The sequence below is a fragment of the Cyrtonyx montezumae genome, unplaced genomic scaffold, assembly GCF_038088225.1.
Source record: "Cyrtonyx montezumae isolate F1298 unplaced genomic scaffold, pur_monq_1.0 scaffold_7, whole genome shotgun sequence".
NCBI classification, from domain to species: Eukaryota; Metazoa; Chordata; class Aves; order Galliformes; family Odontophoridae; genus Cyrtonyx; species Cyrtonyx montezumae.
The window spans coordinates 23,858,478-23,884,639 of record NW_027072078.1 but is presented as its reverse complement, the minus strand read 5'-3'; the positions used below and the strand labels follow the sequence as shown (position 1 = coordinate 23,884,639).

Genomic DNA, 26,162 nt, shown 5'->3' with positions numbered 1-26,162 from the left:
AAATTAAGATTGTATATGGCAGTGTAAACCATTCTTGTTTTGTGTTCTTTCATTCATAGAAGAATTCATACAGTGCCATGACCCTGTCTTTGTTTCATACCAATAGATGCCAACTTATGCAATGTTTTTGTACCTCTGAGAAGTGCGGAGGAGAGGATGCTTTGGGGATATTTCTAATAAATAGGAAGTCACTTGGGTTTATGAGGAATTATTGCGCTGAAATTTAAGGGGATAGGAGTCATTTTAATTGACTGGGTGATTGCTCACATTGCTTGAGGTGATATTCTTAACTTCTGGGTCTATATATAACACAGTTTTGCTGTGAATGTAGTTCACAGAGCGATATGTGTAGTTTACAGTAGATTGTGTAGTTTTACCATTGTAATTCTGGTTTTGAAGTCTCCGTAGCCAGAATGATTTACTGGGATTTAAATTCCCTTTACAATTAGCAGTCACGATGGAGCCCACTAGCTTTTATTCGGAGCCCATTGAAGTTAATGGAGGGGGAAAAAATATCCCTTTGATCTCATTTGGCATCAGCTCAAGCCCTTTGTGGCTGAAGTTGATGGCTTCATCAAAATCCACTTAACCTTCCAGGGATGAATGTCTGACAGGGAGTGCTCGGATCGTTCTGGAACTTCATGGGTTTGTTGGGAGAGGTTGATCGTTTCCCTAGTTAACACTCTTTATTACCTATTTATGTGGAAACAAAACAATTTGAAAAGTTTGTGTGGTATTTCATGTTGCCTCTAATAGTGCGTGGTCCAATTTCAGTGTCTTTCAGGCAATGTGGGATTCATGTGATTAAAAAATGAGTCTAACAGAAAAAATGTAATTTAGAATTAACTTTCAGACAGGCTTCTTTTTTGCAATTTGAAAAGTCTCCGAGGTGAAAAAGTAGATGTCTCCCCCTACAGTTATTCGGGAGTACTTCTAAATGTTTGCCTGTTTAAGCTATTTTCTTCTCTCTTTTCCCTTCCTTACTTGGGGATATTTGGAAGGAATGTGACTGAAATGTACCTGAATAAAAATATCTAAACATAAGCAGTTAGCTTGCTGATTTGGAACTGTTTGGTTTATGGTTTTCCTGGGGAGGAGAGGAAAAAAAATGAAAAAAAAACCAACACAGGAAGAACATGAGATTAAAATGAACTTCCCTCCTTAACCCTTTCCAGTAGACAGGTGACATAATCTGTATTATCATCTCTTTAGCTTATTACTCTGTATTATCATATATACAAAAATTCTGAGACACCATTAGCATATTAGAAATCTCTTCTTCCCTGAAGAACTATTTTTTTTCAAGCCTTCCCACTTCCATTATTTTTTCCTTTAAGTGCAACTTTGTGCTACACAGAGTATGACTCTTCATGGAGTTTCTCCGGGTTACAGCCCCCCAGGACACTGGAGGGAGAGCTTTGTCATTTCTGAATGATGTTTCCTATTCTAAGATAGGACAAATGCAGAGTCTGCGAAGTGGACCTTATATCTTTGTCCCCAAAGGTTAGGGGAAATCCTTACTAGCACCATACATGAGTATATATGGGGTCTTGGCAATCTACTATAGGAAACACTGCTCAAACAGTAAGACTGGACTGGATGACTTCCAGAGATCCACCTCAACCATTTTGTGATGTTGAGTTTTATGAGTAAATCTGTCCAGTGTCAACAACAAAAGAAGTAAGAGCTGAATGTCAAGTGCTCCAGGGCGAAATGAGGAAAGGGATCTCTTAACACTTTTTTTTTTTTAATTATTGAACTGTGTTACTGAGTTAAGATGCTGCAAAGTAATTTATGAGATACCCAGCTGTCTCACTTCTTGGTCTGGAGACTGTGACCACGGATCTTCCAGTACTGTATTCCTGGTTCCTTTGAGTAGTTGTAGTAGTTAGCTACTTTTATTACAGAAGGCTATGTCTACAAAGCAATGTGCAGAACTTTGGTGTGTGTGACACCATTAAATGCTAATGTGCATTTTTCAAAGAGAGCCTCAAGGCTACAGTTAATTCTTTGATCTTTAAAAAGCTTGCCACACAGGGGAGTAAGTTTGAATGTATACTTATGTGTGCAAACCACTTGCAGGTAATTAGACTTTAGTTTCAGGGCTGCAGGACTTTGCAGAAATGATTCAGATTTCAGAAGGCTGAAAACAAACACTATTTCCTATTTATCTCAAGGGATTTAGAGAAGTATAAAATAAACCTTTAATGACTTGAGCCGTGCTTTATTAATTGCTTTGCTGAAGAGATAAAAACCTGTGGGAGTTCATGTATTAAAATGGGATGTGAAGATGCAGAAATCTAAGCTGGATCTGAATTTGTTTTAAAGAGAGCAAGAGAATAAAACAGCTTGTTGTTCTTCTGCATTTAAAGATTATTACCTTAATATATACAGTTTCTTTGTTTTTAAGAGGATGTGCTTGGATTGAGCCATAACTGTATGTGAAAGCATTTAAACTAGTCATTTGGTACTGAAGGAGTAGGATGTCTAAACAAAATGGCAAGCTGTTATGGAGCCTGGAGGAGTTCTTAATTTTTTGTATCTGAAAATAAGGTTATCAAATTATTACTCAGCTTGTTCCAAATCTGACAAAAGTATCTACAAAAGCTTCTCACAATAGTTTTGCATTGATGGATTTACTTGTATACAGCTTTTGACAGGGGGCTGTGAAACAGTATTGTGGTTTTGTGTTGGTATGTTTTTTTTTTTTGTAGATTTTTTTCTTTTTAACTAAGGATTTTTATTATTTTTCCTCATGTACAAAGTTAATCACATGGAAGACTACTGAGAAAAGATGAACTTTTTTTCCTTGTTAGGTGCAAAGGGACCTCTTCAGACAAAATAAAAGATCCATTCTTTAAGGAAGGTACCTGACTGATAGAGTTCTGGCTTTTAAACCAGCTTTTTCATCTTTTACTTCCTTGTATGTTTAGTGTGTTTTTTAAAATGAAGAAAGCACGGTGGTTTTTTTTTTTCCTAATTCCATGTGAAAAAAGTACTGTATTGCAATGCTTTGTCTATTGTAATTTTCAGTACTACATGTTGGTAAGCTTATTATAGAACAAGTAAATTTTGCTAAGTCTTAATGTAAATAGTCCTGCAACATTCTGTATTGGATGTGAGTTTCCTCTCCTACCCTCCAGTCCTCCTATATTCTATGTTAAATCCAGTCTTTGATATTGTGATCAAATTGTCACTGTAATGTATACTGAATCCATGATTAATGGATAATGTAAATATTGGATCTTTTGGGGTCTTATTTGTTTTCTAGAGCATCTTTAGTATTGATTAGAAAAGATACTGTTTGTGTATGCAGAAAGTTTGGTTTGTAATAGTCCATGTGGCTCCTGAGTGGCTCTCTGTATTTGCCCAGAATCCTTAGTTTGTCTTCTGAGCTCTGTTACCCTTTCTTCCTACATGGGTGAAAAACATTTTGTCCTCCATCCTTCTTAGTGGCTCTGGGGATGTAATTGAGAGTTATGGATAGGGTATCACTGGTAAAGTTAATGCTTCCATCAATCTCACCATGTACCCCAGTCCAAGAGAACTGCCTGCTAGTGATTCCTTTGTTTTTGTGCTTGTGGATGTCTTCTGGCAGGTGGTTAAAGCTTTTCAAAAGGCTAAGTAATAACTTCCTTATAAAACAAAAGTAAAAAGCAAGAAATAAAAAAACCAATGATGTGATAACTGAGGTGAATCTAAGTCATAGATCAGACCTGTAGTGATCTGAAGGTTGATAAATGTGATTACTTAGTGCCAGGATCTTGTTCAGGCCAAGGTATGTATGCCAGACAGAGCATAAGATTGTAAGCATAGACTATAGCATGAGAGGGTTCAAAACTGATCCCCAAAGTAATTATGAACGGTTAGAGACAAAAATCAGAAATCTGTATATAATCTCTCTTGTTTACTTGACAATATGTTCAATTTGATAGATTAGTGTTGTTTTTTTTCTTACTGTGATGAAGAGAGAGCATGCTGTCCTAAAAAATGCCTGGCAGAAAATTTTCATCAGTAAACTTACATCAAAGGTGCTTTCACCTTCGCTTAGAATGGGAATTTCTAACTTTTTTTTTCAATACAGTTCCTTATCTAAACCATTAACTTGCACAGAAGAGTCTTAAAAATGGGTATTTTGGAGCTAAATAAGGTGCTTTTGTTGGAGGTTACTGAGACATGAAATGATTACTTATCGTCCCTTGAAATGACATTACATTTAAATTCAGTGGTTCACGGGCACTTACTACTACCTTCATCTCTGTTAATCCTTGCTCACAGCCTGCAAATTGAACATTCTCTCAGCCTTATGGGATGTACTGAAATTCTCAGAGTTATAATTGCTTTTCAGTATGCCATCTTGTATGTTGCACAATTTGAAGAGGTTTTCTTCTAAACAGAAAATGTTTAGTGAACTCAGTGCTCTTTATTTTTTTCTTCTTTAATCAATTTTATCCATGAGTTTGTCAAAGATTCAAAGGAAAAGTAAAAAATTGAACTCACTTGACCATGATTGATTTGAAAATTCAAGGGACAACTTCTAGGTTATTGATGGCTTTTAAATTGCTGTTACCTGGGAACACCTCTGAAACTCATCAGCATTCTGTGCCTTTGTTGTTGCTTCTGTTGTTTGCTTAGGCGTAGGGGCTGTAAATTTAGATCTCTGTAAAATAACCTTATGAGACAAAGGTACAGAACTGTCTGAAAGTCTTTGCCTGAATAAATGAACCCTTTCCACAGAGGTCCATAGGAAAGCCAGAGCAGAATAATCTTGTTTAAGAATGAGAGGGTTGAGGACTAATAAATTCTAATATGTGATAGAGACTGACCAAATTGCCCTTCTGAAATGATGTTTGGGTTAGAGGGAGAGTGGGGATGGGGCATCCAGCATGCTGATGCAGATGCTAGTAGGTCTAGCTCCATGGGAATCAGATAATGATTCTATTGTTTGAGGAACTTCTACTGTATGCTTCTACAAAACCAGTATGTTGTAATGGGACACCTCACGTAAGTGTCTGAGCTTATGCATCTCTGATGACAGCTGTGAGGGTTGGTATTAAGATGCTTCACTGAAGTTAACAGCAGTGCTTCTTTGTGTGTTCTGAATGTGAAGATCACTAAAGGTGCAAGGAATACAGTAGATGTCTATCTGTATGAAAGATCTACCCAATTTGGAGAAATAGAACTGTATTTCTGACTCTGGGATGGGGTTTTAGGTGGTGAAAGGTGCCATAGTTCTAAGATTGCTGAAGCTGTTTCCAGACTGGTCTAGGAAACAGACCTTTTCCCCAAAGGTGCTAGTTAGCCACTGCCTGCAAAAAAAAGCATTTGTGTTTCCTGAATTGGTTTTGATGTGTCTGTCAGCATGCATATTTCTTTGCTACTCTTGCTCCACATATACAAAATTTTTCTCTCCTCCACCCATCTCCTGATAAACTTTGAAACCTGTATTTACATTTACATTTCAAAAATTGTATTTAGCTAACTTGGAAAAACTGCTCACCAGTGAATTCCGGAATAATCTTAACTCAGAGTTACATTAGCAGAAAATGTGCTGTAGCACCTCTGCATTTTAATTTTAGGCTTTGCATGCTTACTCTGAACTTGGTTCAGCTGATCTTTCTTGTATTTTTCCTCTTAATGATGAGGCTGGCAGCTTGCTGATGAGTGCAGATGCATTAACTTTTCTGTTCTGCAACTACAGTGCTGTTTAAAATGTACATATTGTATTTTAAAGCAGATGTTGTAGTTTTCATATCCATATCAAAATATACATTTATATAAATTTATGGATTCCTGAACTTCTGCTTCAGTTATGACCTGATACTTTTGAAGGATATATATAGATGCTTAATAACTGCAAGCTTGTGTATTGGTGTCAGTTCTACCAAAAGTTCTAAAACCAGAAGACTACTTATCACTGAATGGTATCAGCTTCATTACAACGTGTGCAAGTAAGGTGTCTTATGTGGCTGAGGCTGAAAGGAATGCTCATGGTGCTGTGTGGCCATGACAAAGGATCTCTGTGTTCTTGGATTAGCTTTTTTTGTAACACTGGAAAAACTGTACTTTGAGAACTGTCCTGGAGAGAAGGATCTATTGCCCTGCCAGGGATGGAAGGGATTTATGCTATCTGTCCGCAGAAGTGTGCCACATGATGTAGGGATGAGCTTCAGATACGGAATCTCTTCTATGTGCTGGGTCAGCTATGTGGCTCTCTGATCTCAGCTCAAAGATAGAGAGCTCTTAAATAACACAAATGCAAACTAAAAAAAGTAAATAGACTTAAGAATGATATTCTGCAAGTAGAAAGCAGTAAGGAACCTGGACAACTGCTGTTACACCTGCTGGGAGGAAATCACAGCTTTGGGCAATGATATGCTTTAGCAGGTTTCTTCATTGGAATATGTGTTGACAAACTGAGTCACCACATCCTTTTAATGTGTTCTTGTTTTATTTTTCTTTCCTAGTAAAAATAATTTTGGTAATTGGTGAGATCTGACTGTCCTCTTATTCTGCAGATTCCTCTCATGGATTTGCTGTTGTTGGCACCAGCTGATTTGTTTTAAAAGAACTCACGTGTGGTCTAGTGCAAAGAATATAGTGTAGGATAAAGTGAACAGAGCCTTCATTCTGCATACACAGATGTTGTGACTAACCTAAACTGCACGGACAGTGACAGAGCTGGAATCTTTTGTTCCTTGAACTTAAGAATATTTTCCCTAATCCTTGTTATTATTTGGTTTGTCAGGTGTTCTTTGACCCTTTCTAAACAGCTATGTTGATTATTTGAAATTTGGACTTTGTAAGCCCAAGTGTCACATGATCGCTTTTCTTCTCAGCTTTCTTCCTTATGTGAGTGGGAGTTAAGCTGCTCATTTTGGTTTAAATAAATAAGACCTGCTATTTAATCAGTTTTTTGAGAGGCCTTTGCGTCATTCAAAACCAAACTTGACTGCTTTTTGTAAGACAAAGTTACGAGTACATAACATGTCATAAAAAGATGCTCTGTAAATACTTGCGACTGAATAATACTTGTATGTCAAAGTTTAAAGGCGTATTGAAGATCATTTATGTAATTTACAGTCATTTGGGAAGAGTTCACGATTAGCTGAACTATTGTTGTTTACTTGCGTTATAGCAAGGCAGGAAAAAGGAACACCGTTGTGTTGTTAAGTATTTTCTCTAGTGTCTTATAACTTGAAAAATAAACCATGATCTAACAGATGGAGTTCACAGCTGTGCATGCAAGTGTAGCCAGTCTCAAGGAATAAAAAAGAAAAAAAGGAAAAATAAGGAAACAACAACAAAACCTACAGAATATTCCTTTACTGAAAAAAATAATTTTCCTTTCTTGGGCTTTCCCCCAGTATTCATGGTAGTAGAACCTAGTAGCATCAGGTAGGCATGAGATGCTTTGTGTAGGGACTCTTGATATGGAATACCGACTCTTGTTTCTGCATCTCCTGTTTATGTCATCTGTCTGTGTGTCTGTTTTGTTTTATTGTGTTGTGGTCTTCTACCCCTTCTTTCTCCCTCGGCAAATGCTAAAGAATCTCCACTTTTGCCCTTACATATAAAACCTGCTTGAAGTGTAAAAGTGGAAGATTGTTTTTTTTCATAATAATACTTAATTTTCTATTCCTGATCTTTACAAAGTATTTTTTCTGCAAATGGGAGGAGAAAAACAGGTGAAGCAGAAGCCATCAGTTGTCGCTCCTGAATGCTGTTATAGGCATTGTACAAAATGCATGTTTCATGTCTTTAAAACAAAGTGTTCCATTAAATGTGTGATGCTAAGGAGACTTTTATCTAGCCTGTAAATACTGGTGAATCTTTTCAATTTCAAATCCAACTATGGTGACAATTTACAGTTGCAATCAAAGTGATGCACACAGTTTAACTTCATCACCATCTGTAACTCTGCTGGTATTTTAATAATGAATAAAATTATATCTTGGCAACAAAAGCCACACTTAAATACCTTTAAATTCTAAGCAAGGCCTCAAATAGGAAGCTGTGATGGCTCTTATTTTCCCCAAAATGTCTTGTATGTTTACTATAAAGTAGTAATCCAAAATCTTAATTTGGCTTGTCAGTACTCTTCATTTACAGTAGAACCAGGTTGCTGTTGCATGATCCTAACTAACAATATAATTGGGAGAAGTAATAAAACTTGGCAGTCACAGATTTTCTGCACATTTGTCTCAGTGAGGGCACAGTGTTATTAAAAGTAGTTCAAGTTTGAGATATGGGAAATCCATGAAGCTCAAGGGCTGGTGATCTTTCCTTGATTGTGTCCTCTTCATCAAAGCTTTCATTAAGGAAATGTTCGTGCCCTTTCTGGTTGGCCTTCAGAAGTGGAAATCAATGTGTTTTGTTCTGCTGACACTTTAAGCAGACAAGGAAATAGCAGTGGGGTGAGTTTTGTTAACGCATATTGGTCATGCCTGGTAACTACCTGTCTGAGTTCCAGGGATTGATCCTTCCCAAAAGAGGGTGAAAGAAACATTAGTGTAATCTGGGAGTTAATGGCTCTCTGAATATCTTCAGTGCCCACTAATTGGAAATCTAATTCATGTTGGTTACTGCAGCAAGATATTGCCTCAGGATTGAAGAAAGTTAATAACTGGATCACATTATACTTACCAACACTTACATAAAACTTGTAGTGGAAGAATTAGTGAAGCTGAGCTGTCCACATTCTATGAAGAAAACTGTTTTGCTGAAATACCGGCTTCTTTTTGTGCATTTCTGAAGTACAGTAGACCTATGTCCTATCTCTCAAAGATTTTAGAAGCGTTATTCTAAATCACTTTTCTCATAATCATCATAGGTGTTGAAGGCTGTCACAAAACGTAGAACTTAAGCAATCCTTTGCTGAAATTCACCAACTTATGAATTATCAACTAAAATTAATATTAGCTAGTATCTTTCACAGGATACAAAAATTATTGTCCTAATTCAATACCTTTAAAAATGGAACTGATGTTTATATTTGTGTTTTAAAATGAATGTTATTGAACAGAATAGAAGAATAAGGAGATAGAAGGAAAGGGAGGACTTATTTGTTTCTACTTGGAGGGAAATTTAAGCTACAAGAAAGCAATCAAGAATAATAAACCAAATAACTTTTTATAGATCGGTGGGTTTCTGCTTTTTTTAAATTTATTATCATTTTCTAAAAAATGGCAATGAGTAAATAGCAGAAAACATGATTCAATGCAGGTAAATGTTCATTTTTTCCCTTTCAGAAGCAACATTGTGGATGACAGTTCTATTAATATACATTAAATTGCAAATGCTATCCATAATTGCCTGTTTCTCAAAACTTAACATAGTCAAGGTCAGCATTTATTTTTCCAGTGCTAGTCAACATCTGTATTGTTATATGATTTGCATGAAGAATGCAGTTTGTAGGTACAATTAGATGCTCTTTTTTCATCATTGTTCTTTGCTAATTATCTGGTTGGCAAGACTAAAGATAGGAAAAAAAACAAGATAGAACATCTGGACCAAGAAAATCACTACTAAATGATTATATAGCATGGAATGATTCCTTCATTAAAATCAGTGCGTTCTGTAAAAATATAATGCAACTGACTCAAAGAAGTAAAGTTCTTACTATTCTGATGGACAAATTACCAGGGCTTTTTTTTTTTTTTTTTCCATGTAGAGAGAGAAGGTAGAAATCTGGGAGCAGCTGGAATAAAGGCTTTTTTCTGTCACAGCAGATGAGACAGATAGTATTTCTTGAAACGATGGCTTTGCTGTTAGTTTTACTATGGATCCTCTCTGACCCCAAATATGTGCAAAATATTTTACCTCTTTCTGTTCTACACTACCAAAAAGGAAACATAATAGAATCCTTTCTTAGGGAATTTAGTAATGCTGATATATATATATGTGTGCTTTTTTTTTTGCCTCAAAGAGGTAGGGCTTATGGGATGATCCTCTCCCTGTGTGCACATCCCATTTTTTGAAACCCCTTTTCTATTTCAGCAAAGTATTATGAGAAGATCTCACTTTATATATCATGTGTGCAGATAGGGGACATGTAGGAGTGAACATATGGCCTGGATTGTTGACTGATGCATCCTCAACACTTTGCTCTTCTTTGACATTTCATTTGGCTTGTAAAGCTATGGCATGCCCTGAATTGTAAGCCTGTACATCTAGGGCTGTTATGTCCAACCTCAGATATTGTGTAATTAGCTTTGAGGGAAGAGCAGAAAAGTGACCTTGCATCTTGTCAGAGTATCCACTCAAGAACTGGCTTCACTTAGAGGCTATTTCTGCTTGCAATCTGAAGTCAATCAATCATTATTCTCTTATCTGTAGAAAGACAGACTGTATTTGTTCTGGTGCTCCCTGAGCTATCTTCAAATCATTCATGCTCTTTCTTATTCCCAAAGCCTTAAAATTCCATGTTTTTATAGTTAGTTATGGACCTGGGGGAAAATTCCTCCCCTTGTAGCATATCCTGTTTTCGAGGAAACCATTAGAGTATTCCAGAATTTGGTGTGAAAATGTCATTGTGTTGTAGCAGCAAAGATCTGGGTGAGTGTATCTGGGGACTGGAGCAACAGGTATGGAAATGTTGATAAGGCATCTGACAGTTAAAAGAGCTAATTGTCACTTTCCACGACGTGTCCTCCAGAGATCTTGGCTAATGTACTGAAAATATTTATGCTTGCTGTAGTGCTGAGATGCTTGGTGTCCTATATGTGTCTAATGATAACATCCAGTAATTGTGAGAATGCAGAGATCATTGCTGTGATGCTAGTCATGGACAGCTGGTGGATGACAGACTGATATGCTCAGATCTGAGGTGAGACAACCATTTAGACATTATTTACATTAAAATTTTTTCCTTTATATCCAGCCTCTGCTTCCAAGTGGTGCTTAGTAGTCCATATGACAATGATTGAATATCTACAGCAAGAGATAACTAGATGGTATGTGGTAGCTAATGCAATTTTAATATTTATGTGATGGCAATTTAAAATGTAAATATGGTTCATTTATGAACCTAGGCATAGCATCACTGATGTTGTTTCAAGTAAGACTGTCTTCTTCCACTGAAGTAGTTCTCAGAGATTTCTTAGTCTTGGAATTTGTATGAAGGAAAAAAGCAAGTTCTTGCTAATTTAACCTTTCAGCTTCACACATAGTATCTTCCCTGAGCATAGTTTCACTTAAAAACATACTTGGCATTTCTTTAATGGATAAAAGCAAGGCTCTTAGTTTTATCTCCTCTTAAAGCTCTAAGGGTATTTGTGACACTTCATTTGGTGTCAGCTAACCAAGCCCAGAAAGCTTCTTCCTCCACGGATTTCTTGGAGGGTGACCAAGATATCAGTGGGGTTTTCTCTTCTGGAGGAGACAGTCCTGCTGTTGGGCCTCATATAGGCAATTAGGCAATGTAGAAGCCCTTCCTTCTATCCGTTTTGAAAACATGGAGCTGATGTCACTTCTATCTATCTGTTACAAGGACCTTGAACCTCCTTTTGAGAAGTTCTAAACCCTTTCACTAGATTTTATAGAATGCTGAAGTTTGAGGGAGTTTGGTGCGCTGATAACTTAGTGTTTGACGTCTTCATTTAAATTGCTGTTTAGGTCACAGGTGATAGTGAATTTAAGAGGCTTATTTTAATTTGCAGGTTGCTTTGAATTATATTGGTTACACTGATTTTAATGTAGACCTGGTTTTAATCTAGATATGAGTAGTGTTAAATAAAATATTTTTAGAACTCAATGTGATAAATGTATGTTTCCTCATCTTACTAATTATAATCTTTTAATAAAACAGTAGTAAGTTTGTTTAATTTAATTTTTCTGGGATAAATATGCTAGACAAAATCTCTTAGAGCTGCCATTCTTTACCTCCTCCTGGGATGAATTGCTCGTGAGCCCTTGCATTGTTTTGCATGAAATCTTTATCACGTAACCTGGCCTGTGGTTCATGTTCTGCTCTTTGGAGGCTTAAGTTCTAAACTATGAATCAAATATTTTAATCCAGTTTGTTGGCCAGTAACTAAATCTGTATTAATAGTTTTCCACTTCTGCCACCCCCTCTTATTTGTTAATCCATCAGAGTATTATTTTTGTACACATTTAGAAAACTAATATATCATCCTGATTCTTTCAGAATATCAATTTGATTTATGTTTAATATTATTTACAATCCATCATGGAGATCAGTTTTGCAATGTATTTGTTGGCATAAAAGCCCATACTGAAAAATCTGCTGCATTAGAAGTCTTCTTCCCTAATGTTTTCAGCATTTTGTTCCATGTGCTGTCTGTTCTTTCATCAGTCCTCACCAATGATTTGTACTTTCTAATCATTCTTTTAGAGCTGCAGCTTATTCATTTTTCACAGTAGTGTAATGCTTGTTTTATTTCTACTTTTTTTTTTTTTTAAGGAGCAGTATAATTTAAAAAAGCTACTTAACCTGTATATAAATGTTGAACTGAGTTAATTATTAGTTTTCCACTGTTGTTCACATAAAATTCCCACCTACATTTGTACGACATTTGTTTCCATTTTGTAGGAATTCTCCATTTTAAAACACTCTGTATATATTTAAATGACCCAATGAAACATATCCGCATTTAGAAAGAGAGAGGTTTATGGCTGCTTCAAGAATTTTGTATCATAATATTAGTTCACATCTGAGTGTTTCTACAGTTGCTAAGACAGTTTCATGTTACTTCCACGTGTGGAGTGATAAAGGAGTGGTCCCTGCTACAGAAGGGATCAGAGGCTGCCTATTCTTCCCCTCTAGTGGAAGTCTATTTATGTGATGGAAATTTCCCACCAATCCCTCAGCCCAGCATGCACAGGGATGCTGAAGGTAGCCAGCAGTGTTGCTATCCTGTTGATTAAACAAACAGTGAATTTCCTACAATACAGGAGGACTTTGATTACAAAATATTTGGGCTGTTCTAGAGAACCATTGCAGAACGAGATGAGTAATATTTTATCTGTAATCAGGCTCTGTAAAGGAAACATCTCACACAATTTTGGATAATCCTACATTTGCTGTCACAACTGTAAAGTTATATCTGTTTCTTTTCCTTGCCTTTTGTAACCATGAAGCATCATTAATGTGCCTTTCTCTCACCCATTGCAAGTGTTTATTTTGAGTTTGAGAGTAGTGTGGCACTTGAGGTCTTGCTAGCTTGCAGGGCGTTTCAGTAATTTGGTCCTCATTTCTTTCATGGAAGATTGAATTAAAAATGAGCCACATGTTTGTTGTGTGTGGAGTTTTTTGGATATAATTTTTTTTTTTAATTTCCCATTGAAAATCTGCACTATATTCCACAATATTGTATCTTGATTTCATTCTTCTTCAAGCATTATCGTCCCAAAATTTTAATTGCTGTGTGTACAAGTGTGCAAGCATTCTTGTAGTTGTCCTCAGATGAAGATATGAAAAGTCCCATATCATTCATTTGACTTGCAAAACTAATTTGAGACATTATTTTATGTGTTGGGAAAGGCCAGGTTCTGTGTGTTGCTTATGTACAGAAATAAGTTATAACTTCTACATTTTACACCTGCTATGTAGATAAATATATTACTGAGCACAACTGAAGTGTTTAAAGTCTGCTGGGCATTACTGTGTTCTTTCAATGACTTTTGCAACCAGAATTGCTACCTTCTTTAAGGTGAATGTTTATCGTAAAATTGTGTTCTTCAGAAAGAAACATATTCAAGTATTTAGTGTTTTAAAACCAGCTTACATCAAGTTGATGTCCTACCAGACTGCTGTTCTGGAAGATAAATTTCAGTTGGACGTGACAGTGAAGTCATACTTCATTCTAATGGATTTTAGGCAAATTTAATCCTTCTCTTATCTCTGTCTACTAAGTAGAAACATACACCCACCTTGACATAGTAGAAGCTGACATTCTTGTTTTTTGCTTTTATTTTAGATAATTGTGATGGTTCATTGGTGTCTGCTTTACCTTCATCAGCCTTTACCAGTTCCTCTGAGTTCTTCAGTACTCACAGTCCCAGCTTTGCAAAGCTCAACAGGCGAGATGGTAAGGTTGCAGTGGGAAATGCCTAAAATATTCTTTCTAATCAGAGTGATGAAGGATAATTGTTTGTATGCAGTGCATTCAGAGCCAAATTGAGTAGAGCTGTTAAGTTAAGCTTTTGTGAGATCTTTATTTAGGATCAATTCATTCCTTTTATTGTACAGGATTTGTACTGATTTTGAAGCTCTCTTGTTTAAAAAATAAAAATAAAAATGTGTAGGAAGCTTGGGTTGTTATTTTGCTTTCAAATAACTTTGCCATGATTTTTAGAGCTTGAAATTGACTAGACTTGAGAACTTGTTCTTAAATCTAGGTGTTTATTAAGGGCAGTATCACCTATATATGCAAATTCTAGTGGAATTCAAAAATTACACAACTCAGCAGAAGTATTGAAAATGAATGAAAAAAAAACTTAGCAAACGTTTTCAACCAGGAGTGATTGAGGCCCAGGTAATGAGATCATATATGAGGTGAAGCTATTAAGATCTAATTTGATATTAGAAAAAAAGAAGTCAGCATTATCTAGGACATAATTTGACATTCTGTTCCAGACTTTGGTTGTTGTTGCTCATTCCCAAATCAGAGCCTCAAAAAGAGGAAGGGCCTGTATTATGACATTACGTATGATTTTTATTATTAAAGGCACTAATTAGTATGTTACTAGTAGAGAGATTTTAATTGAAAATAAATGAGAATTTTCCTATTTAATCTATGAAGTGTGTCTTTTAATTGAACGTTACTGTTTGGAAAATCTGTAAGAAGATACTTAAGGAATTTCACTAAAGTAGTTGGCACTAAAGACTGGGAGTTGGTTTGTCATTAGAGAAGTCTTAAATGGAAGTGTCTTAAATTTAAACATCTTAAATTTAAACTCTTGAACCAGAGATCCTCAGCACATAAAAACACATAAAGCTGAAGACATGGACTGCAGAATTTCAGTTTGCTTTGCTTTTTTCTTGAGCACTAGCTGATGTAGCAAGTAGGCGTGATAAGATTCAAAATCAGTATTATTGCAATTCCAGCTCTGAGAGTACTGAATCTTAAAGTTATATTAGGAATACCTAAAATAAATTTACATAGATTGCAAACTTAGTGTAGAACAAAATAAAGTCTTATTTAGGTGTGCTAAGATAGTTTTGCCATGTAGAGGGCTGTCACGTGTTCGAGTTCTTAAGGTGTACATTATTACATCGGTAAGGTCCATATGGTTTATGGGTACAAGTTGTAAAAACAGAAAGACGGAGAATACTAAAACTGAGCTGTAAGTAGGGAAGCTGTTTCAGCTGTATAAGCAACTTCTGTTTCATTTTTTGGAGTTTTATGTGATAACTGAGGAGCTAAACCCAACAGGAGGACCTAGTATTTGAATTCTATATTGCTTAATTCTTTTATTGCATGAACTGTTGTAGTGCCAGCTGGCTTCACATGGTCTGGGAGAAGAAGTTGGTGGCATAGATGGTGGCTGAAATTATATTTTGAAATAATTCATATATTTTTAGTTATTCTGCAGTGCTTTGATGCATTTTATTTTCATTCATAATTGATAAATTGGCTGCAATAACGGTACTTCAAGATAGAAAGCCAAATATATTTATTTATATAAATTTGTTAACATAAATAGAAATGCAACAAGTGACGATTAATTTGTTAATTCAGTAGAATGTTTTAATTCATTATGACAATTCAGTAGAAGATAACTAAAAAGCCTTTTAAAAAAAGCCTGTGGCAGAGGAACATGCCATTTAAAAAAAACAACAAAACACAATCACGCAAAACAAGCAAAAAGAAAATGTAAGCAAAGCTTAGCATGCAGTCCTGAAAGTGCTCCATTAAAATGCTGATAAATCTGTACTGGTAGTAGTAGAAGCAGTTAATATAATTCTGATGAACATTATTCTGAGATGTGAATTGTATTACTTATCCTTGAGAGGGATTAATCAGCTTTTTTGTTTACAGTAAATAAATAATTAAAAAAATAAGAAAATTGCTACAATCAGCTAAGCTTTTCCAACTTTCTATTAGCTCTCTGTTTGAGTAAGTAATCAGTATAGGTAATTATGTATAGGAATATAAAGCATACATATTGTCAAAAGGAATTTGTCTCATGGCCGAGAAGTGTTTGATCTGAGCATTAAAGTAAAACTGTGCAGCAGGAATGCACTTAGCTTCAGCAGGAAGTTCAAGAGTTTGTAGCACAATATGAAGCTATTTGAGCTGTTGTAAGACACTGTGGGATGGAAAAGAACGTTTCCTTTTGATTTGTATTAACAAGTTTCATGGGCATTTTGAGTAATTCTGTGGAACATCAAGGAGCATTGATTACATAGCTCTGGGCTTAAGTGCAGTTTTTGGAACAACTACAGCAAAGTATTCAAATGATTTGAAAAAAGTATTTGATAATGTTTCTTGGAGTCATTTGGGTCTCCAACTGAGAAACCACATGATCTTCTTCCTCATATTTTTAGTATTATAATTTGTTGCCATGGAGAATATGAACAGTAAATGTTCCTGTAGTATAGGATTTCCACTAGGACGTTTTCTTCTTGCGAGTTTGAACCATTCTCTTGCTGTTCTGCAATGTGCAGAATCCCATGAGCACCAATGGAAATCTGATGGGCAGAATGGGGAAATAGTCAGCTTCTCAGGCATCATGTTGTAAAGTGCCGAATGTGTTGACTTTGATCATTTCCCACTTTCTTGAAATAAGTAATGTGGCATTGTCATACATTAATATTTTCCAGATTATCTAAAAAGCAAAAGTCCTGTTCTAGAATCTACAGTCTGTGCCATGTATGGTCCATTTTGTTTGTCATGCTATTAATAAAGATGTTATTCTGTTCAAGTTCCTTATGCACAACTGCAAGAGAATAGTGCCAGGGTTATGCTACTATCTGTTCAGAGAACATGATCTTCAGTGACATTGTTTTTGATAGCCTTAGATGTTGCAGAGAAATTTTACCTGCCATTCTCACAAGTCAGTGTAATTACTGCAGAAGTGATAAGGGTGAAAGATTTGGAAAGGAAAACTGTAGTTTTCGAGGGTGCTCCTTTTTGCCTTCCTCCCAGGGGAGGGAAGGGGAATATGTGATGCAAAAGGGTGTTGTAAGGAGATGTGTTACAGACACAAATCTGGCTTCTGGACTGCAAGATCAACCAAACCTGCATAGGTAATGCTTAGAGCAGATGTCATTGCTTCATTATTTGGTGCTCGCATCTAAAGAATGATACTTCTCATAGATGAATGTGCTCGTGTGAAGCTGTTCAGAGATGCCCGATAATATGTGATTTGAGAGTTTGAGCCCTGTGCAAACCTCCCAGATTTCCATTCGGCGTCTGACATTCTTTTGACTTCCTTCCAAAAGATAAACCTAGTGTACTGTGCTTAGAATGGAAAACAATGGTGTGTAATAAAGCAAAATACTTCAGTAGAACACGTCATCTTACTGTCTAAACTAGCAGTAGGAAGGGGAGAGCACAAATAACGTGGACTGGGTGCTATTTATGATGTTTAACAAACTACTGGAAACCCACCTCAAATAAGTTACAGGTGTCTTTTCATCATCTAATAGTTGGTGATGTGTTGAACAATGACTGACTTAAGATACAACAAAGGAAAGAGGAAAGTGCCCATGTCTCTCTTAATACTCACTGAAAATGTCTAGAATAAACCCTTATGAGTGATTAAAGGAACAACTTTGTGCCACAAACCTGCCAGAACTTCTGAGCTGAATTTCAGTGGGTTTTTTTTTGTGTTGTTTCAGTCTGTTTCAAGGATGAGAAGTTTTGTCTAGGTTTTCTTTGGCTCCCATGTACGTTAGTCACAGTTCCTCATAAGATGAATTTGCAGCTGGTTTTTTTTTTTTTTTTTTTTGAACCTCAGTATGTAGTTTATAACTTAAAATAAAAGATAAAGAAGTTATCTATGTGACATTAAAATATAATAGTAATAAAGTGCATTGTTATGAGTTTCAGCATGTAGGCTTCTTTAAGCTGTGTGTCTGAACAGAGTTAAAACAGTCTGATAATGAGTGATGAAATTCCTAAAATTCTGGTTAGATCTTCATGACAGGCTAATAGGCAAGAGGGGTATTCTCTTTTAGGCAAGGAAAATAATTTTGTTGGTGGGAAATAAATGAATACTTATGTTGTAGTTGAAACAAAAATCATGATGTTGGCAAGCAGTACACAGTGGTTTGGTTGCAAATTATTTCCTGTGAAGTATTATGGTAGAGAGATGAAGACTGAATCACTCAGCACACACCAAGTTGGATATCAAATCTAGCTTGACACTTCTTTTTCAGGAATTGGGACTAAATCCTATTTTAACAAAATGAATAATGGGAAGTTCTAATATTTATTTTTTAGATTAAAAAAAAAAATTACTTGACAACCTAATATAGTCCAGGGAAATCAAAAATGTTTTTAAAAGGCAAATTCAGTGAAGTACAGTTCTTTGATATCAGCCACGCTTATTAATCTTTCAACTCAGTTTGCTTTAATACTCTACTGGAAGATCAGCTTTGAGTCAGAGCAGTTAATAAAATTAAAATACAAAGGTAAACCTGTCTGTTTATAACCAACATTTATTGATATTGATAGCTTTTCTTTGGATGTGTATATTTGGAATATTCTTATAGTTGATGTATAAAATGGTTAACGCTTCATTCTAAACTCGGTATTTCCCCTTTCCATTGGAATTTTGTTCAGTGCAATTGCACAAAACTACTCTTGTAAACTTTTCTAATAATGATGAAGCAAGATGAGTTGCTAAAGTGGTGACAGCCTGAAAATTTGATGCTTTGATTACTTCAGAACAAATGGGTTCTGTTTTTCATAGCTGCACTGTTCACTTTTTTGAGGCTGGAGTGAATGCTGAATGTATATAGAGAATAAATGTGTGCAACTAGAAAATAGGTGAAAAAAATGCAGACGATAATTTAAATGTATAAGAATAAGCTAGAGAATCTGAGATAATGTATTGCAGTCTGGGAGAACTTGACTTTTTAACCATAAGTTTACATTTACTGTAGCAAGTGAAGTGTTATAATTGAAGCAGTGGTTGCAGTGTTTTGTTAATCACATGATCATGTGCCTGTTATATAAACTAGAAGAATTTGAGGGACAATATTCAAGTATTTCTTTTTGAATACACATGGTACACATGAGTTATAAACAGCTTATGTGTAGTCGTGACTTCAGAAATCACCATTTGGGAATGGAGAGTGGAAGTTGATAACTTGCAAATTGTTTGTCTTTGTAGTTTATTTTAAAAGACAAAACAACGTCTTCATGTGTATATTTAATGGGTGGCTTGTATGAAGAAGAGACAACTCTACTATGTGAACGCACTCCTTTTAGTTAGTCATTCAAACGTTCTCTAGCTTTACAATTTATTATTTGAGTGTGTTTACAGCCTTTAGTTACACTTTCTTTTTTTCAATACTTAAGGCACACATAAACATAACTAACATTTTCCCTCATCCTTGAAAACACAGCAAAAAGGAACATGTCAAAGCATGTTAGAAATTAAACATCATTCCCAGAGCTGTAGAAGCATGCAAGGAGGAAGATACTTCTTTGTTTGTTTGTTTGTGTGATATTCCATCCTCAGTGATTCATAGGTTCATTACGTTGGAAAGGACCTACAAGATCATCTAGTCCAACCATCCTCCTATCACTATCCCTACCCAACTACTAAATCAAATCCTTTAACACCTCATCTAAACGCTTCTTGAACAGCGCTAGGGATGGTGCCTCAACCACCTCCCTAGGCAGGCCATTCCAGTGATGATTCTCCAGTTGACAGTGAACAGATTTCCTAAAAATTCTTCAGTTCAGAATTCCTTATAAATGGTGGGTTAATTAAGAAAAACAGGTAGGATATTTTCTAATACAAAATCATGAGTGAATAACTTTACATTTTGGAATTAGACTGTCCTGTGACAACCTGACATAATAACATGCTTCTTTTTCATGTTTAATTTCTTGAGTTATTGTAGTTATCTACACTGCCTTTATCCCATCTCTTTTAGGAGCTGGAGGCTGGTCCCCGCTGGACTCCAATGAGCAGCAGTGGCTCCAGGTTGATCTTGGAGACAGAGTGGAGATTGTTGGGGTTGCTACCCAGGGCAGGTATGGGAGCTCAGACTGGGTAACCAGCTACACACTGATGTTCAGCGACACTGGCCGCAACTGGAAGCAGTACAGAAAAGATGACACAGTCTGGGTAGGTGCAAACTCCAGATCCCTTTCAGATTTTCTGGTTCAGGGTCAATAAGGGATTTAGAGAAATAGATTTAGTTTCTGATTAGAAAAGTGGGATAGCAGTGAGGGGAGCAGACCTGTGTGACTCATCAGGCTCTTTTGATCTAACCTGATTGTATCTGTGTTGCTGACTGTGTAATACATGTTTAGGCCCTCAGGACTACATTGTTCTTCAAATTATGTGGATACTCAGGACACTTGGAATGACCTGCATGCTTCTGTGCCTGTTTATCTTTGATTCAGGCACGCCAGGCTAAATGGGGCTAATCACATAGGTACTTTCTTTGGGAGGTATGGAAATTAACTCAATTTTATGCACACTTGCTGGTCAGAACAACGGAGCACATGCTGGGGGAGGCGGGTGGTAAATTGCTCCTGAGCTTGAGAAAGCTGGAACTGCAGCATGGCTTGTTGGATGATTTAGCAGATGCGCTGAGAGTGCTCAAGGCTTTTCCTAAAATTTTCATGCAGAAGTCAGACTTGCTGTGTTGCAGGTTTAACGTATGGCCATTAAGGTTCATTAGGTAAGGCTGGATGCCATAGCAGTGCCATCTTGGATGTGAATGGAGAAGTTCAAAATATAACGTGGAAAATGTGAATTATTAGTTTTTAATGAGAACTGCTGTCTTCTCTGTCTCATATTCCCTAGTTCTGTGGATCAATAGCAGGGCAGTATTTAGTAGTAAATGAAGTATTTACTTCATGAGAATAACAGGGAGCATTTTAAGTATGATTGAGTAAACTTCTGGTTTGTCTTTTTTGTTTCACGTCTATCACCTTGATTAAATGCTGTGTTATAGAAGGTGACACTATTTCCAGAGCATACTGGTGATGAGTTAGGAGAGTTGTGGATCAGCAGGAGGAGAGAAGAGGGGCTGTTTAATTCTTTGAATAGAGCATGTTCCAGACATTGGAGACACGTGTTTAGGGAGGTTAACTTCTGTGGTTCAAAATCCATTGCATTGTCACTGTCTTTGTTTTATCATAGTTTGATTTAGGGAAAGCTAATGAAATCCTTATTTCTTAGGAGAATATGTTGATCCAGAAATGTTCATAAGATTGTCAAGTATGGCTCTGATTCATGTGTTACTTAAGTTATATTTTCATCTTCACTCCGGATACGTATATTTCCTAAAAAATGTTTAAAAACAGTGGAATTTCATTCTCAACAGAATGTAGTTATTCCTTAATTTGGTGCTGGACTTCCACCCTTGGACTCTGAAATCCAGAACAGAGAGATTTCTGAGATCCAGAACAGACTCAATATTACTAAATGCTTTCATTCTCTGATAATATTATGTGACTTGTTAAAAATGCATATTAAAATTGAATTTAATTTTTTATTACATATCTAGCTCTTCAGTCTGTCTCCTTTTTGGAAACCCTTAACTTTTTATTTTTTTAACTTTTTTCCTTAAATGGAAAATTGAAAAGACAATATATAAAACTTAGCAAATCTTCATGCCCTGTGGATTCCATTTTGTATCTTTCTCATCTAGCACGAATATTGCATGCAAGAATAAGAAAAAGCCTTGCAGGAATTTAACAGTGAATCAGAATTTATGAAGAACCCTAACTCTTATTTTTATTAAGTAATCCAGCATAAAGGTGATTCAGCAGAAATCCCGACAGGAGTTCTGCAGCTTCTGTAGGTCTTTCTTTCTGGTGAGATAATCTTTATACACTCTTATAGTGGAGACCACAAAGCAAGATATTTCTTTTTGTATATAGTTGAGGAAAATTGAAACAGAATTTGGATGTTGAAGAAGGTAACATCAGGGGAGAGATTTGGGTATTCTTCAAAATCAGTTTCTGAAAGTCACACTGACTATGCGTGTCAATAGTATAATTCCAATCCCGAAGAGCCATTTGTTCCATGTCTCTGGGCAGAGGGCTTGACATCTGGCATCACCAGACTGGGTTGGAAGAATCTGATGGTGAAAATCCAAAGCGGACTGACTTCATGGTTTGTTAGTTCCTGCAGTTCGCGTAAACTGGCAAGTGTCACTAACACATAAGAGTTTGTATCCTGCCCATGCAGTTAATGAAAATCAAGTTACTCCTGTGCAGTTTTTATTCTAACTAAAGAGAAAATTGGTTTTGTTTTTGTTTCTTGAAACTTTTGCATTTGTTTCACCGAATGAAAATACATCTTGAGCCACTTAGTGTACAGAGAAAGAAGTCAGAGGCTCTCAGAAGCATGTGTAGATCTATAATTTCAGCTTTTCTAGCATTTATGTTTTATTGGCAATAATCCTTTCTATGAGCTTTTTAGAAACTAAGGAGAAAATAAATAGGCACTGTCCAGCCTTACTTGAAGACTTTTCTGTGAAGGGCAGACCCCTGGTTGAAATGAGCACCATGCTGTGCTTGTCCTTAATGTTTATTAAATTGCTATAAGGGAAATTCTTCATTGCTCACACCTTCAGCAGAACTATTGCCCTTGACTTTAAGGGAGGAGAGTGGAGAGGATTATTTTACATGGATAGGAGAGGAATGCCCTAGGGGTAGCCTCCAGTGGTGTCACAAGATAGCCAATTTAAGCATTAGGAATCTGTATTCCCATTCCCAGAGCTAGTCTGTCAAAGCAAGATTCAAGGCAGTGTACTCCTACATCAGGGCAGGTTGGAAAGTTACCCGGTTACCTGTCATTCACAGGGAGGTGCAAGTTAAAGTTAGGGTACTGTGAAAATATACCACTTCAGAAATGTCAGCGGGTTGAGTGAGAAATGCATACCTACCTCTCTTCCCTCTTGTAGCTTTAACTCCGAAGCTTTTTTAATCCTGTCCTTAGGGCAGTGCTTTATTGTGGCTTGTGTTCCTTAAGAGTTCAATTTCTTTAAGATTTCCTTCTTAAAACTTTGTGTATGACTAAAAGTACAGGTAATTTACCTACTTTGTTGTTTTGTATGTATATATGTTTTGTTTCAGAGATCTGTGCTGTTGCAGACTACACGTGGTCAATTCTGTGACTTGTGGCTCAGAAAGAGCTCTGAAATCTAAACCACTGTTGATTGAAATTTCTGACATGGAATTTGCTGCTATATCAACATAAAATATTTATATTGGACCTGTTTGACCAATTAGATCTGTGATACAGCTTTCAGGTGTTGTTTTTGTTGTTTTTTTTTTTAAGCTGGAAGTTTGTGTTTGATGTATGGCTGTTATTGAATGCCTCTCATGAAGCACTCCTTGTTGATAAACAGTCATTTATTGCTGTTGGAAGTGGGGATTATGTATCAGTGTAAGGGACCCATGTGGTCTACTATTTGGAAGGTAGAGGAGCTTTGTTAGGAACCAAACTGAAAGAATAATTATTAATTGAAGTTGAAAGAAGGGTGTTAAAAATTATGTTTGATAGCTAGCATTCGATTTCAAGTAGAAATGTGAGGCTACTCTTTGTTTTTATTCATTTCCATATCAGTAAAGGAAAGCAGGATCTTGGAATGCCTTCTCCACTGGGTCTGTTAGAGTAAAAATGACATGAATCCTTAAAGGCTTCTCAACTCAGATGAGATTGAAACTCCAGTTTCTCCTAGCCTGTCTGTATCACCCAAAGGCAGAGTTATGGGGTATTACCAGCTCCCTTTACTGCAGTACTCTGAGAATTATTTATTGACACAGCTCCCCCCCCCCCACCCCTTGCATGTTGTGGGCCATCAGCTGAGTTGGAGTTATCAAAATCTCTGAGTAAATTTGACTCTGGATGAAACTTTTCATAATAATGCATTCACTAATGTCTGATATTCTGTATTGCAAGTGATGCTCCTGAGCTGTTTTCAGCCATCTGGGTACAGGTTTTTTCAGCCCAAGTGGTTTATGTGACCTTCAGTGCATCTGAGACCTGGGTACAGAAGGTCTTTATTGGGCTGCAGATAAGACAGATGTTTGCACACCAGTTTGTGACCATATCACTAGTTAAAATCCCTTTCTCTTTATGGATTTTACAAGGCTTACAAGGCATATTATCCTCCTCTCAGAGCACTCACACAGCTCCCATCAACTTCAGCATTAATGAGAGCACTGCGTAGACAGATCGCAAGGAGAATCAGAAAACCTCTTACATTTTCACTCAGCTTGTGTTTATGATGTTAGTAAATTCTGCAGCTGGAGTTGAAGACAAGACAGATTAGCCATTTAAAACCAATTTTCTAACCCCATTTATATTTAAATAATCTTGTTATGAAAGGACTCTGTGGTTCAGAGCAAACTAGGCTTATAATTATATTTTCAATATGGATAAATCAGCTGTGTGTGGACACACTAGCTATTGATTGGGAGACATAAAATGTAAATCTTATGACTTGTAACAAGAAAATGATTTTCCAATGTTTTTAAGTGTTGAATAATTCAAAATTTTACTTTACCTGCATATGCACCACAGCTTGAGTTGGTCCAAATTGTACATATTACTGGGACAAAAGTGTGGGCTGTGATACAATGCTGTTTATTTTTAGATAGCAATTTTTATGCCATCTGTATTGAGAAATACTTTACAAAGCTGAAAAACACAATTATGCAAGAGGATACAAAGAAATGGGGGGAAAGGATGCATAGAAGCACATAGTAAAAGGAGCAAAGGGGTTTTCTTTAGTAAAGGTTTTGAAAGAAATAATGGAATTGGAAATACTAAGTGAGACTGCTCTGAGAGTGTCAGAGTAGGTTCTTAGAACCATGAAACTGTGTGGGAAAGATAATAAACAGGAAAATGGCGTAGATTTCAAAGAGATCCTGCATACTCTGTTCTGATAATTGCACAAGTGAAGCACAGGTTTGGAGTTCCCTGTTACCTGATGAAGTTCCTCCACTGTCAACAGCAAATGGGAAGTACGAGATGGCTTTGGGTGGAAGCAGGGAATAGTGAGAGCACAGGACAGAAGGAGCATCTGTGGTTCAGGACAATGATACTTTGGTCAGAAGAGGTACAGAGCACAGCTAGAATTGTCATAGCATCAGCCCCACATCTTTCAAGTGCTTATGAGAGCACTGGTAGGTGACAGCAAGCTAGGGGTGCTTTAGGAATATATAAGTCTCTGGGGAGCAGGAAGAGTCTTTAATAGAGGTGATAAAGATCCTTTGCATCCGCTTTCCTCAGGAAAACCCTTGCTTGCATGTGTGAGATTTTGCTGAACCAAAGGCTTTTCTAATGAAATCTAGAGGAGGGTCATTTTTAATTGGCTTATAAATCTACTGAAGTGCTGTAAACTTTTCCATTTCCTCTCTAGCTGGGTAATGATTGTAGAACTGTTTTGGTGAGTTAATTATCGTTAACACAGTTAGAATATTAATCTTCTTGTCAGATTTATAGTTGCACTAATTTATTCTAAAGTATCTTTTAGCTCCAAGTCCCGTTGCCCTCCAAGCAAGATCAGAGCAAAATTCTACCTGTAGTAAAGATGGGTCCTACATTGTTTGCTTAGGTGAGAGAATGAGTTTGCCATGTTAATAGTGCATCATGCTATACTAGTACTCAGATATATTTAATCTCCTTTATACACAGTAATTATTACTAGACAAGCAGATATTAAAACAGTGTCTGTGGATTATTTTCTTTTCCATTACCATTTTCTCAGCATTGGGAAAGGTGAAGTCTAGAGATTTTTAATGCAGATATTAGCATGATGCCCATCACAGATGTTTTCAGTTATACTCTGTGTTTGATGTCTTGGTATCCTAACCCAGAAAACTGCAAGGAATATGGCTATATGCAGTCATGGCCTTCTTCTCTGACTTCCTAAGCCCTTTTCTTTGCATGCTGGCAAAAAATTGTCTGTATTATGTAATATATAATTAATGTATATGATACTCTGTTTAGGTCAGGAAGGCTATGAAATGTCCCTTGAGTTATAA

The 26,162-nt window shown here is 36.4% G+C and overlaps 1 protein-coding gene across 1 annotated transcript in view; it reads left to right on the top strand.

Annotated features, from left to right (window-relative positions):
• The first annotated feature begins 10,526 nt into the window (after nucleotides 1–10,526).
• Nucleotides 10,527–26,162, top strand: part of CNTNAP5 (contactin associated protein family member 5) — a 196,581-nt gene continuing 180,945 nt past the window's right edge. The window contains exons 1-4 of the mRNA XM_065751312.1: nucleotides 10,527–10,557; nucleotides 10,700–10,750; nucleotides 13,941–14,051; nucleotides 20,081–20,274. Coding sequence (XP_065607384.1) covers nucleotides 10,527–10,557; nucleotides 10,700–10,750; nucleotides 13,941–14,051; nucleotides 20,081–20,274 — 387 coding nt within the window. The remainder of the gene's footprint in view (nucleotides 10,558–10,699; nucleotides 10,751–13,940; nucleotides 14,052–20,080; nucleotides 20,275–26,162) is intronic.